We start from the raw sequence: 15,465 nt of genomic DNA, 5'->3' as shown, positions 1-15,465 counted from the left end.
TTAGCAAGTAGTAATATTCCAGCGAAGGAGACAGATTAATAAGCTATGTGAATTCTATGTCTAGTTCTAAAGTTTCAAGCAATATTGGTAACAAGCAAAATCATCAATGATGAGCAAACAAAAACAGAAGTTTGCAAGTAAAAACCGTGAGGAACTGTGTATAATTATTTTAATCAAATACATAATACAACCTTGATTTTCAAACAGCTTTTGCATCATAGCCTAATTAACATCATTCGATTTAAAATTATCAATAATCAAGCAAAAAATACAGGCTAAATAGTCCATGGATCTCCCAAAACTGTTGCAGTATGAATACTGGTAACGGTACATATTACAACAAAACAGAAGCCAATGAGAAACATAGCTGCAAAATGAGAACATTAACTTCGGCAATGTATGGAATCTATGGACACTAGAAAGCATAGTGTCCAAAAAGGTAAGAGATTATAAATTATATCTGAATTCCAGATGATAGAAGGATATTCGCTGTGCAGCTAGACCTTTTAGAGGCCATAAGCAGATAATTGCATATAAACATGCATCGAAACTTTAAATGGACTTCACAGGGGAAAAATGAAAGAATCTGAGCCATTTAATTCAATCTGTAGTATTTCCTAAGATCTTCAATGCCTCTCTTTGGCACAAGTTTTCTAGGACAATCAAAGAAAACAGGCCTATACATACACCAGTAAATACACCGGAAGGAATGATCAGAAAAACTCAATTCCAGGAAGCCCCTTGGGTTTATCACACTTTCATAGAGAGGCATACAAATGAATAGCTCCGGGCAGGATCTCTAAAAGGAAGCTATCATGACAGCTATTCAAGTACAAGTTCCAACAGAATTGCTGGGCATTCATCATTTTCATCAACAGGTGCAGCTAATAAACAGAGCTAAAGAGCTTCCCAACAATGGCATTATAATTTAGATAATGACAAATATGAAACCTATAAGAAATTATTGAGGTCTTGTATTTTGGCGCAGTGTTACACCATGCAGGTACTTGGTGAACCCATGGAAGCTTAATTTCCCATCTGTGCTTCTAATCCAATCATGCAGAACCGAATGTGCAGTTGATGCAAGGTTCATCTCCTACAAAAGGACAAAAAATATACAAGTGGGAACAGTTACTTTCAAGCGGTCGGCAAATTTGTTAACAGAAAAGTTGCATGATAAAAGCATTACCCGAGCTAATTCCTCGACAGTGATTACTCTGTTCCCCTCTTGTTCAAAATATTCAAATGCAGAGCTTGCAATTTGTTCCCACCCATCTAAAGCTTCTAGCTGATACACACTAATAGTGGCAGCACAAAACTCATCAAAGTCCAATCTTCTTGAAGCAAGATGTTCCATCTGGATCATTAGCCAAACATTTAAAATCTCGAAGTTGTTAATGCACAAAAACCATAAAGGAAAAAAGATATAATTCTACAGTATTTTAAATATAGTAAAGACAGTAAGTTACAAACAGTATCATTGTAAATCATGTATTTTCACATGCTAAAGAAGAAGCCAAAAACAGTGGCAAACATAACTGCCTGAAAATGGGAAACGTTATGGATGTTATTATTCTCAGGATATCAGCAAGAAAGGCTGCCCAGACAACTTATCTTAATAATGTGTTTTTTGACCCAAACCTGGTAAAACAAAACCGCTTATGACCACACAATTAAACAGGCACAAGAAATGTGTCAAACAAACCAGCTTTACAGTCTAAAGAAAAATGCAAGATAGAGGCAAATCCCATTCTATCTGAGAGCTTATTGCCTTCATCCTCATTCACCAGACAAGTAACTAATCATTAAAAAATAATGCTAGTAAGAAACAATAGTTGAATCAACCACAACCACCTCCAATTGCACAAATCTCTATGAATCAAAACTTCATATATGTATAGATAAATTTTAACCACCTCCAATTGCACAAATCTCGTATGAATCAAACCTTCATATATGTATAAATAAATTTCTTGCAAGTTACTTTGAATAAGATGACAATAAAAAATATTTATAAGTAATCTAAATACATAAAACAAACATACATCCATTAATATACTTGATCTTACAATGACAAGAATACATAAACTAAATATCTCTGACCAGATGACTGGTACTAGAACACATCAAATATGAAATGTGTATATTTGAATCTGGATACAAGATAAATGTCAGTAAACAGAAAGTGTGTGTATGATCAGAAATAGCGCATGTATGATCGGAGAAATATTGAAAATGAGTAGTTTGATATTGCAGCAATATCCAACAAAATTTCAGATTAGAAGACACATAAAAAAGAAGAAATTGAAGAAAACATTTACACATGTATTACAAATGGTGTTTTGAATTTCTATGTTTTGTTGTGTTAATTTAATAAACATTTCTTGTATGTTTTTGTCACACATTCTTGTATAAATGTCTTTTTACTACCATGTTTGCATGCATTTATTGATGTTGCCAGGTGGAATACTCATCAATGTTCATTATTTAATGTAATTTTCTAATATAATTTTTTTGTACATTTTTTTCACACATTTATAGACATGTTGCCAAGTGGAGTACTTCTCAATGTTCAATGATTGGTATAATTCTACTCTAAATATTGCAATAATTTGACGTTAGAAGATAAGAACTCTAGATGTTATACCCTCTTATTTCTTGCCCTTCATATAATATTTTACCATATGGAAACTGATATCCCTTTTAAGCATTACAAGATATAATTATTATTAAGCTTCATTAATGTCAAAAAACTAGTCATTCATTAGTGATTTTTTTAAATTCCTAATAAAAATTTATAACCTCCATTATCATTCCAATCTCAATGCTCCTCTTCCTTTTCTTGCTCAAAGGTCATTCATGTGATAAGAAGTATGTATAAGTACTTCGCATGCTTTAGGTATCAATGCATCAAAAAAGTCGATGTAAATAGCTAGCTCCCATTATTAAGCTTGAATGTGTTAACATAATTCATATGTTGTAAATACTCCATATACTTTAGGTATCAATGCATTAAAAATGTCAATGTACATAGCCAGCTACTATTGTTAATCTTGAATGTGTTAACATTCTTTGTCCAACACTTAGTGCAGTTGAAGGCAGCCTCCGAAGTGTGAGCTAGTTTTCCTATGAGATGATTGTTATGATGGTACTTGATGCAACACCTTCAATCTATAGATAATTCCCACATCTAGCTTATCTTTATTCAATGTCTTTCCATCCTTGACCAGAGCAATACCCTCTCTAAAGCTGTAGTCTGTTTGTTGTTCTTAGTGAAGACTTCCATATCAAGACTGCCCAAGATATTTCCCCATATACATTTCCATAATGTCAAAACCTTGCTTATTGCTGTGAAAAAAGGGAAAATCAGAAAATTCCATGTTCTCATTCAATGAATCTCCAATATTGTGAGTACAAGCATTCAGAAGGAGACTCTTATTGTAGATGTGACAAAAAGGATCAACAAATTTGAAGATTTGAAACTTGCATCTATGTTGTGCAAATCAGGCAGCTTCAGGTAAGGAACATCAAGAAGTCTCGCATATATGGTGAAAAAGATCAAGAATTTGAAGATTCAAAACTCATGCCTATTTATGCACATCAACCATCAAGCCAATTATATGCAAAGCTAAAGAAGTGAAAATACAACTTGGATTCATTTTATCTGTGGAGGGCAAAGCATTTCAAAGGGAATGGACTTGTTCTGTACTTATATTTTAAAAAATTAGTGGTAATCTTAAAAATATGATAATGTGGGTTTGTTTATTAGAGAAGCTTTTTACCCTTTTTCACCACAGGACATGTCTAGGGCATTATCGTATTCTTTTATTATGGAAGCTTATGGAGGACATACTTCTCTTAAGAATGATATATTATGCAAGTGCCAATCTTAGACCAAGGCTCTTAATACTTCTCTATCTACTCCTCTATTGTGAGCATCTCCAGTCTGATAATTATGTTTCACCTCTATGCAATATTTTTTATTGTTATGGCATTTTGGTTCAGCAACACTTCCATGCCTGCAACTATAGATAACATATTTGTATGATAGAAATCTTCTTCTTCACTAAACAAATGAATACGATTATTATTGATCGCATTCACAATAATTCACACATTTTTTCTAACATAATTTTCACGAGTATAGTGATATACTAGACCTTCCACCCTTAATTTTTCTATAATACCTTCCACCCTTAATTTTCCTATAATAATTGCATCCCAAAATCAAATTAGAATTTTGTGTTCATGAACAAGATTATTATTGATCGCATTCACAATAATTCACACGTTTTTTCTCACATAATTTTCATGAGTATAGTGATATACTAAACCTTCCATCCTTAATTTTTCTATAATAATTGTGTCCCAAAATCAAGATAGAATTTTGGGTTCATGACAATGACTATAATGTAAACTAGATCTTGTGCTTGGCCACCAATGCTTTTGCATTTGATCCTTCTACTACACTAAAGAGATGCTAAAAAGCATCTTTCCAAACTCTTTGCTGGTCTAGGCACATGCATGCTCAGCACTGCAAATTTTGATTTTCACTTGTGAAAGCAAGTTTTATTTTAAATCCTCTCGTTTTTAGATGCATGTTATTTTGCTGGTTAATGAGATTCAATCCGAAAAGCAAAGCCACAGTAGTCCATATTTGGATAACACTTATTAGTTTTTTCTTTACCCACAGAAATTTAGAATGACTCTTCTCTGTATCATCAGGAAGACAGCTGTAGAGTGCACTGTTGGCCTCATAAGAGAGGAATAGCTTACTCTAATCACATATCAGCATTCATCTAAAAATTGAACATTCATTTGTGAGGACATATATCATAAAAGCCAATCAATTATGAAAGCTTTCGTTTTAAATTTCCTCCCATCAAGAAAATGGTGACTTCAATGGAACTGACCACCATCTCTGAAAACCCCTTACAACTTAGTCTAACTCAGCTTTTACAGTAGTAAATTCTCTTAGTTAAACACATATAAAAGGACAGCCCAAACTGCATGCACAATACAATCAACACACAGCGTGTTCTGTATACCTCCAACAAGAACATAGGAAAAGTTCATAGAATCATATTCAATCATATAAGCCTTACAAACATATGACCGAGACAACAACAAAGCAAAAACAATACAAAATGCACCAAGTCTGAAGTTTATATACATCTCTACTCGATTAGTGATAGATAAAGATGACATAGGAGAAGGTTTGTGATGAAGCTCTACAAGAGTTTGCATATTAGGCACTATAGAACATGCCGGGTCAGTTTTTCATACTCGCAACAAATGATTCATTTCAAAGGGAGTTGGAGCACATACAAGTAGCACAGAAGGTAAGCAACTAAACCAAATTTTTAAATATAGAATTATGAATATGGAAGACTTTCACGGGACAGCTCCATGACATTTTACATGAAAAAATATATCGGATATAAACATGCAGAATGGTCAAGATAAAAAAGATAAATATTTCAATTGATTACACTATGCACAGCTGCAGTGTAAAACACATAGAAGATTGGACGAACAAGGTGTAACTGTTATTGAAGAAGCTTTAATATAAAACAACCATATTTAGAACTATTTCAAAGGCCTTAGGAATATTTCAATTGATTACACTATGCACAGATGCAATGTAAAACTCATAGAAGATTGGACGAAAAAGGTTAACTGTTGTTGAAGAAGAAGCTTTAATATAAAACAACCATATTTAGAACTATTTCAACGGCCTTAAGAATATTTCAAATTGATTACACTATGCACAGTTGCAATGTAAAACACACAAAAGATTGGATGAACAAGGTGTAACTGTTGTTGAAGAACAAGCTTTGATATAAAACAACCATATTTAGAACTATTTCAAAGGCATTAGGAATGTACCAAATATCAACTAAGTTACAAAATAAAAATTTGGCAAATAACCCTAAAGTTATGGCAGAACAACAAAATTAGGATTTTTGGCAACCATAAAAGAGTTTAAACTTGAAAAAATAGTTTACAAACGATATTTATAACAAAAAGAAAAAATGGCATCAAAAGCTATTCGTTTGACATCTTGAAAAAATAGTTCTTCCATGCAGCCCTATGGTACCAAGCCCAGATTGTTTTTTAAACCATATTTCCAACAACAAAAAATGTCATCAAAAGTTATTCGTTTGACTTGTTGAAGTTCCAAGACACTGCTCTTGAAGAGAAAAACTTGACAAATTGCCACCACTAGAAAACAAATATTGAAAGCTCTAGAACAGTGATGGCCTTAATTGCTCTGCAATATGATTAATAAGATCATATCAAAAGCTTCAGCTTAATCATTTCTGAATTTCAAACAGATTTTAATAAAGACGGTTTGATTGACAAACACAATATGCTACTGTACTTGCAGAGGAGCTCAGTAACACAATGGTCAACACTTAGTAAAACCCCAAATATGCTTCTTAAGTTGTGTATGATCAATTTTTTTTTTGTTATAACTGGATTAAGTCAGAATAGAAGATATATTTGGATTCAATGGATCTTTAGCTACATTGTTAACTCACCTTTTCCACTTTCAGTTATATAAACAGCTACTTAACCTTTTCATCAACGAGAAGCATTATAGGTTATCTTGGCTTATAGTGGACATTGGGACAACATTTGCAAATGTCTCATGAAAGAACCATATTTTTGGCCAACAACCTGCCCACTGAAAGGATGACTAAAATGCATGTGACTTTAAGGTGACATTTTTATGTATATCAGAATTCTCCCAGAAGAAGCAATAGAACCAAAGTCATTCTCAATATTCTTGCAAGGGAAACAATTCCAATTTCCTGGAATATTTTCAACTACAATCCCAATTCATTTATATGAGGCTGAAACCTTCTTGATCTAAAATATAATATGCCTGCATCTTCTTGATATTTTACACTTACTGGGCAAGTTAGGCATAAAAAAGTAGAATCTCAAATTACTGTGCCAAAATCAGTGTTCTCTGGGGCATAGACCCCTATCCAGGACATCTGGGATGTTCTGAGAACAAAGTACTCCGGAATAGAATAATATGAAATATTTACAATAAATCAAGCACTATCCAAATACAGTATCAAGGTAATCAATGTTTCCTTAAAAGGACCTCCAAAACAGGTTGGATGTGACCAGAAGCGCTATCTAGCAGCTACCTCAAAACTAAAAACTGATAAATTAAGATGAACCAAGAGAACAAAAACTTTTCCATGCTCTGTCCTAAACAAACAGTTGCACTATCCCCAAATAACCATCAAGATCCATTCAAGCAAGACCTATCCATACTCCATGCTAACAACAAGCATTGTAGTTTCACAAAACTGACATCAGAAAGCAGGCCCTTTCCAGAGTAGCAGTAAGATAAGTTCTTTAGAAAGGAAATGAAATGATGCTACGAAAGAGGTAGACCATACTTCTAAAAAAACCTTTCAATTACCATCAATAACTCATAAACTGGTTTAGATTTCTTAAGGCATCAGACTAACATATGAGTTGAGGTTCTTTATCAAAGGCTTGCCATTTAGGGATTTTTCTCTTGTAGAGTTTATGGCAATGAACTCATTAATGGGTAAGAAGCTGAGTCAACACATCTATATAGGTCTCTTCACTGCTTTGGCAGGTGGAGACTGTGCATTGTCTGTTCAGTGACTCTTCCCACTAAAATTGATGTACTCTTGGACTACTTAGAAGTTAGATAATGGATGGTTTTAACATTTAAACCATCATATCATAAATTGGCCTGTTCAGTATGTCTCTATATTGTTACAGACATTAGAATCTGAAACATCACTACATGTTGCTCTACCAACTAAAATTTCAGGATACAGAATATTTTCATATCTTAACAGTTAATACTGAATGGATTTAAAGTTTAAACATTATATATATGTCTGTAATGTATATATGCCACTTTCAGTATCCAATATAAGTTTCAAATGCTAGGAGGCAACGTACATAAAAAAATAGAAAATTGCAACATACTGAAGATTACAGTAAAATAAGCAAACAATAATGCACAAAAAAAAGTGACTAACCAATGGAAACAAGTCTGGTAAAAATAAAAGACAAACCATGAATTTAACTACAAAGTATATAATATTGCAAAAACATTTACATAAGACTTGAAACATACCGAATTGAGAATATCAAGAACCTTAGATTCTTTCATAGCCTCAGTTGCATTCCTTGTTAGAGCCTAAAACAACATAGCAAGATAATATGTGATGAATAGTACACCATGAATTGCTATAAGAGACCTTAAAAATTTACAACTCAATATAACACTATAATACCCATCATAAAAGCACAAAGAATAAATCATCTAGATATCCCTATGGTTCATCATACAAACCAAATGGAGATCAACTTTCACTTACCGATCTGAAGTTCTCTAAGGAGATCCTCCCATCCTTGTTGGGTTCGAGGAGTTTAAACTGAGCTTTAAGGTACACTAACTCATCTTCCGTCAATGACTTCGACAATGCCTGCACATATATTTTGATATCAACTCCACAAGATTTCAAATATTTTACAAATACAATTTTAATGATCCATTATATGTCACAAGACAATATTTATCAAAAAATCCTGTTTGCAGGTTTGAAAAGCCAGAGAGCAAAATATTGCTCAATAGCTTGAATACATTACACATGTACATATTCTACCTTTAGCAAGTCCAAATAAGTAGAGATTGCAGAATCTCAATAAGACATCAGATGTACCCTTGAATCCCTTTATTTCAACTATTTTCCTAAAAATTAAAATAAATCAACTTTTCATGCTGGAAATTGTGATGCTCAAGTATTGGACACCATGCCTTGACTTGTTTCAGTATATTTTTTATCCAGTCATTGCTGCCAAACTATTAATTTTAAGAAGATCAAGACACGGGATCCAATAGTTGAAGTGCACATTTGAGCATGAAAAAAGGTACTATGTTGTGTTATACTCTTGAAAATTAGTTGAACTAAAAGATAACGAGGGGCATCAAATAGTATACCATGAAATGCAATCAAACTATACATCAATGCATAGAAAACAAAAAATTTAAAAAGCATGAATACATCTGCATTATTACAATCTATTTCTCTAATGTGATTGGCCTGTACACTAAATGGTTTCAACTTTCCCCAGAATCTACCTTCAATGCAGCACGTCTCAGTGGAGAGGCTCGAATGTATGATTTTACTAATTTAAAAATCAAAATATCCAATGGAATTGGGTGCTGCCCACGAAGCCATGGATGTGCTGCCAGCATAAAGATATTTAATTAGTCCCAAATAATTTGCCCATCGATCTTTATATAGAACTGTAAACATATACCCATTTGAAATTCAACCTAAAGATCTATGGATCTAATCGCAACCCACCAAAATCATCAAAACATTGAAGTATGCCATATACACCAAGCTACAATGAACATTTCTTGATTTAAACTAAGTCTTCAAAAAAATGAATCCTTACTAAGGGCCTGAGCAGCTGTCATTCTTTTACGCAAATCTTTGTTAAGGAGCCTTTTCACAAAGTCCTTTGCTTCAGCAGACACAGATGGCCATGGTGCATCATCAAAATTAGGATCAGCTCTTAAAACAGCTCGGAAAATACCCGACTCAGTTCTTGCCCAGAAGGGTCGACTTCCACAGAGCAAAATATATGTTATCACACCAATACTCCAAATATCACCCTCCAGACTGTAAGATCGATGAAGAACTTCTGGTGCAACATAGTACGCACTACCTACTATATCATTTAGTCTTTCATCTGCACCAGTCATGTATGACATGCACTAAGTGAACAACAAGTAATAATGAGCCAACTGCTTTCTCAAGATAAAAACAAATAAGAACAGAATCTCCCTTTAGACCCCAAGTTAAAAAGACAAAATAAAACTCTCTATCACACTGAAAACTCAATGGATTTACCTGGTCTGATGAAGTCTGAAAGTCCAAAATCAATAGCCTTCATAGGAGCATGCTCATCCTTAGTAGAAAACAAAAAGTTCTGCAAGTAATAGGAGGGAGCGTTATCGATATTGTTGCAGTTTGGTAAAGTAACAGCTAATTTAGCTTTTGTAAACAATGAACACATTGTAATAGGCAAAAACTATTTAACTGTAGCGGACAATGAACATGTTATAATAACCAACATAAATGCTTAGCAATATTTGCCACCAACAATGCCAAATCCAAACTGAAATGGAGGAAGCAAAACGATCTGCCCCCCAACATTGTATATATGGTAGGCTTGAAGCAGAGTCTCAGGGTTTGTAAACATGGGTCACAATAAACTGTACCTAATGTTTGGTACAATTTATAACACAAAATCGGCATGTTCCATGAAGTCACAAGCCATATTATTGTAATTAAGGAAATTAAAATGTGCATCTAGTTCCATTATTACCATTTTTACTGCAAACTTTTAGAAAAAGTTAAGTAACATGTTAATTAAGCCACTGTGTCTTAACATTGTAATGGTATTTATTGGGATTCAATTGTAGACAAAATCTCACCTCTGGTTTCAAGTCACGGTGCACAACACCTTGAAGGTGACAAAATGCTACTATGCTCAAGATTTGTCTAACAATTATTTTGGCATCTTCCTCTGTATACCTGCCACCCCTGCGTGTCACAATTAAGCAAATGCTAATAAGTCAACTTGAACTCAAATTCAAATTTAAAAGAAATGGCCAATTTAATGGAAACAGCCATACAAACAGAGAACAACACCAAATAAAAGCATTACCGCGACAAAATTCTGTCCAATAGCTCGCCACCTTCACATAGTCTGCATAGAAGAACAGGCCAACTCAAATTGATAACATAGCTTAATTTCAATAGCATTAACTCTCACCCTATACTTTAACATCTTTTTCTTGTCCTTCAACTTAATCATATCTCAGTTTGAAAGAAATATGCAACTACAGGCCTAATGTTGTCTAAAAAGCAACATCCATACTCTTAAGAGATCTCATTTTCTGATAAACATTTTGAAGAGTTATTAATTATGACTCCTTATCTACAAAACATTCCTAGAATTGTGTAATCGATGAATAGAGTAAGCTTAGTACTCCATGACTATGTAGACATTGTTGGAATCCTCGCAAGCATCATAGAACTTGACCAAGTTAGCATGTCCGGACAATGCTTTTAAAATTTTTACTTCTCTCCGCACATCTTCAATTGCAATAGCAGTTGTCATCTGCAATAACATGAACCTCAATAAGATACCATTTAAATAATACGATAAAGAATAAGGCATCATAATTTCAGGATCAAAAGGACTACCTGTACTTGAAGTTTTAAGCTAAACCAAGTATTAATGAAAAAGTAAAAATAAAACAAAAAGATCCTAATGCTACATGCTACCCATACATATCTGACAAGAACAAATGCTGCTAAAATATGTTATGCTGTACTCATCACAATTCACCATCACATATACACAAGGAACTTCAAGAATAACCAGTAAATTTTCATGATTTCGCCCCTAACAAAGTCTCTCTTGAATACAGAGGTACTTCTGATATAACACATACATTGAGCCTTGTAATGATTACACATTGTAAGTAAGAGAAAGCAATGAAATCTTTTAATTGATCATAAATATATTTTATCATTCATTTAGCACCAAATAAATGATTTCTTATACAATAACCAAAGGTATGTTTAAACTTCATTTAGGACAACACAAATGATTTATTATACACCAGTCCAAGCTGAGTAACACATTCATTTAGGACCATATGAATGATTTCTTCTATACTAGCCGTCCAAGGTAAGTATGACAATCATTTTAAGCAAAAAATGAATCACCTCAAGTACTCTTCTTATATGACATATTGGAACTAGCAAAGCAAAAAAACGCTATGACTCACTGAAAAATAGGTTGAACATTTTCTGATTGATACCCCCTTTAGTTAAATGCTTCTACATCATTTATTCTAGCAGAGGTATCAATAAAGGTTAAGCGCCAACTCCAATATGAAGGAATACAAAATGTTTGCAAATAACTGATCTTGAATATGACAAAAACAAAAGATATTCCAATATGTATTCCAACATGTAATGACCTTCAGAAATGCCTGAAAGTTTTCAGATTTCAATAATGTCATATAAACAAAAATGATCTTAGACAAATGACAGTCAATTGATCCCTGAGACTAATACCAAAAAGAAAATTTTCTCTTCTTTCCTAAATAAACTTTAAACTCGGAATTCAAAAACCAGCATCTAGCTTCCTAAATAGCTTACTAAGCCACACGGAGTGATATTCTGACCTGTGCAATATAGTATCGCTAAATGTGGTGAATTTTTACAAAATAAATGAGAAATTTTGATGTTGGATTGACCGATTAGAATTTAACCTAGAAATTAATAAACACCATTTTTGTCGGATGATCTGCCCTAGTTAAGTTTGACTTCAATCAAAGTCATACAGCAACAACTGAATCATGTTTATAAGAATTTATCAATGATGAAAAGATGACAGAGGATCATTCAGGGGGATACAGGACCATGTGCAAGCAATACGAGCGTGATTAATAAAAACTGTAGTCGAAAAAAGAGATGTTGAAACAACTACAACTGATGATAAAAACTGTAGTTAAAAATCAGTAAGTAACAACAATGCGATGTGGTCATTATGCGCAACTGGAATGAGTCAACAAACTACTGCTCAAACAAAAAATTATTTCCTTGAACGTACTAGAGAGATTTGTAAGACATATTTCCAAGGTCAACACCCAGCAGACTCATTCAGAGAAACCAGACATACAAGCGCCTGCCAAATTCAATGGAAATTCGCCAAAATATGCAATATTGCCTCCTCGATGATCTGATAAATCGTAGTCCATCAATGATTTTCTGATAGATGAATGACCTGCTGATGATTTCCTTAAAAATAAGTAAAGAGCAACCACGCCATTCCACTAAAACGATGACCCAAAAGCATTTTGTCAAAATGAAATAAATCGGACATGATTAAACAATAAAGTGATCTGTAGAAAAAATATAAAGATGTTTTCAAAGTCAACATGCAGGCTCATTCGGGACATTCAGTAGAATTTCGCAAACCTGTACAATATTTCACCGTAAAGGATCGGGCAAACATTAGCAAAAACGAAAGAAAATTCCACATGTGAATGATCCAATAATGCCTTGCTTAAAAATAAGTAAATGGCAACATTGTCAAGTCAACCGAACGATGTGCCGAAATTGAACCCCCTAAGCCATGGAAAAAACGATCGGAGCCAAAATTCATAGTTTTAGAGACAATTGAATAAAGAGGCAAACAAAAAAAAATCACCTTGGCTTTGGAGATGACTTTGACAGCAACAGGCTGCCCTTTAAGCTCGCCTTTCCGAGCCTTAGCATAGCAGGTGTGGCCAAAATGGCCGCGGCCAACCTCGTGCCCCAATTCATACTTAGAAGTAAAATTCTTACTGTAACCAAAACTCTTATCCAGCGGCCGCTCACTCTCTGCCCCGTCCTCCGGTATAGGACCATCCTTTGGCTGCTTTGGCGCCCCCTGCCGCTTAACGAGCGAGGACTTGATGTGTTTGGCGGGAGAAGGAGGGGGAAACGGGCGGCGAAAAAACCGTCTAGGAGTTGACCTTGCAGGAGACGGTGGCACCCCTGGCGGCAGCGCCCCTGGCATGGGGCTCGCCGCGTGTGGAAAGGGATTCGGCCAAGGGCTCGAAGACGCATGATTCGGCGTATTCTTCACAGACGAGACGCCATTCTGGTGAACCCCCGGTCCCGTCCTCGAGCCCGTCCGCGATCCATCCACCGCATCATCTACTGCGATGTTTTTACCATAGCACTGCCCCATGCCGTTTAGCTCATAGAGCCAGGGGCTTTACCAGATCTGTCACCAGACAAAGCAACAAACCACCAGCAATTCTGCAATTTCAGGGTTTGAAATGTCCGTCTCCTCGGCTCTTTCGACCCGATCCAAACAACACGCCCTCTTTGAAACTCCCAGGGGAGCACGCACGCACGTCACTTGACGTGAAAATCAAAAGGACAACATAAAAACCCGCGCAGGCGCCCAGGCGACAGAGACAGAGACAGAGAATGCAAGACAAGAGACCAGAAGAAGAACAGAAGAGAAAAACAAAGAATAGAAGCAACCAAAAAAAAAGTCTTAGCCTGAATTGATGGTGCGGTGGTTTTTTTTTCTTCTTCTTTTATTTTTTTTTAATCAGAACTTCATTTCATGCCCGTCAAGTGCACGCGACAAGTAACGAATTTGAAGCCCGGATAATATTATCATCACGCGCTCCGAGTTCCTTAAACGCCGCCAATTTAGAGACACTTTTGACCACAGCTCTGTTCCTCTGACTGTTTAGTCGGTGCCACTAAATTTAGCCGAGAGGTTGGCCGTCTGGAGAAAAAGTCGTTGGTCGCCAACGTGGAACAGTCTGTCTTGTCAGATGGCTCCAATATTTCTATTTCCACCCTTCTTAACTACGCTCTAATTATGAATTTACCGAACTCTTTTAAGTCCCCCCGTGTTTCTACTTTCTGTTTCGAAATGTGGCTATATTTAACTGGAGTGCGTGGGGCTAAGCGGTACGCCAACGATCCGCTAAAAATCTCTGGCAACTTAACGGAATTTGAAATGCGACAGATTTAACGCCAAATAGGCAGTTTGTTTACGAGAGTCCAACAAACTATTTGGCTCCGCCGAGATCTTAGTTGCTTTTTTTTTTATAGTGGATATTAAAAATGCGAGAAAAAAAAAAAAAAAAGCGATTTTTGGACCTTTGTGCGATTTAAATAAAAAGATTTGCCCTTTGCGTGAGGAGGGCTATGAAGTGGGAATATTCATCGCTTTGGTGCTTTTTGAATGGGAATTGGTCTGCCTTATCTTTTTCATTAAGTGGTGGATCGCTCTAACTACTCTGGTGGAATTGGTCTGCCTTTGCTTTTTCATTAAGGGATTGAAAGTGCTCAAGCTCTATTTCTCGCTTGCATTGTTATTAGACCTTGTAACGGTAGGTATTCGAGTAATTGATAAGTAATTAATTGTATGGCACTATTATTTTGTTTTTTAAAATTTAATTATTTCATCAATTTATTATGATTTGGACTTTTGTAATTGATAGTTATTGTTGATACTAAAATATAGGGTCTTAAATATTGAATCTTGTTGATAATGTTCAGCATTGAATGTATGTATTTATTTGATTATCTTAAAGAGTCTTTGTAAATAGGTTGGATCTTGCAATTGTTTGGTGATGTTTTTTTGGTTAGTTATTTACTTGTTATCTAAGTAGTTTGAGCTTTATGACAAGCAAGAATCTTGTGAGAAATGATAATGATATTTAGTGTCACTTATATCCATTATTATTTAGTTCTTTGGCAATGTCTATGGGGCATCCAGTATGCACATTTGATTGTATTTATTAATTTAAAAATCATAATACAACAACATTAAATGTACGTACTTATT

At 34.8% G+C, this 15,465-nt stretch overlaps 1 protein-coding gene across 1 annotated transcript; it reads right to left on the bottom strand.

The window, feature by feature from the left end:
- Window positions 1–208: 208 nt before the first annotated feature.
- On the bottom strand, window positions 209–14,267 carry LOC131068515 (CDPK-related kinase 3). Its single transcript, XM_058003702.2, has 11 exons — window positions 13,315–14,267; window positions 11,078–11,208; window positions 10,753–10,794; window positions 10,520–10,628; window positions 9,933–10,011; window positions 9,475–9,771; window positions 9,152–9,258; window positions 8,388–8,495; window positions 8,144–8,206; window positions 1,190–1,357; window positions 209–1,096 (listed from the first exon to the last, which is right to left on the bottom strand). The coding sequence occupies exons 1-11, from the start codon at window positions 13,837–13,839 to the stop codon at window positions 962–964; spliced, it is 1,764 nt and encodes a 587-aa protein (XP_057859685.1). The 5' UTR covers window positions 13,840–14,267; the 3' UTR covers window positions 209–961.
- Between the last annotated feature and the right edge of the window lie 1,198 nt (window positions 14,268–15,465).

The sequence above is a fragment of the Cryptomeria japonica genome, chromosome 11, assembly GCF_030272615.1.
Source record: "Cryptomeria japonica chromosome 11, Sugi_1.0, whole genome shotgun sequence".
NCBI lineage: Eukaryota > Viridiplantae > Streptophyta > Pinopsida > Cupressales > Cupressaceae > Cryptomeria > Cryptomeria japonica.
Note: the sequence above shows the minus strand (reverse complement) of the source record. Positions and strands in the feature narration are given on the sequence as shown.

Excerpts from the sequence above, each read along its gene's own strand:
- LOC131068515 (XM_058003702.2), bottom strand. The coding sequence starts at position 13,839 with ATGGGGCAGTGCTATGGTAAAAACATCGCAGTAGATGATGCGGTGGAT. Across the intron at positions 11,209-13,314 it reads AAGTCATCTCCAAAGCCAAG|ATGACAACTGCTATTGCAAT; the intron begins GTGATTTTTTTT and ends ATGTTATTGCAG. Across the intron at positions 1,097-1,189 it reads CTGTCGAGGAATTAGCTCGG|GAGATGAACCTTGCATCAAC; the intron begins GTAATGCTTTTA and ends GTCCTTTTGTAG.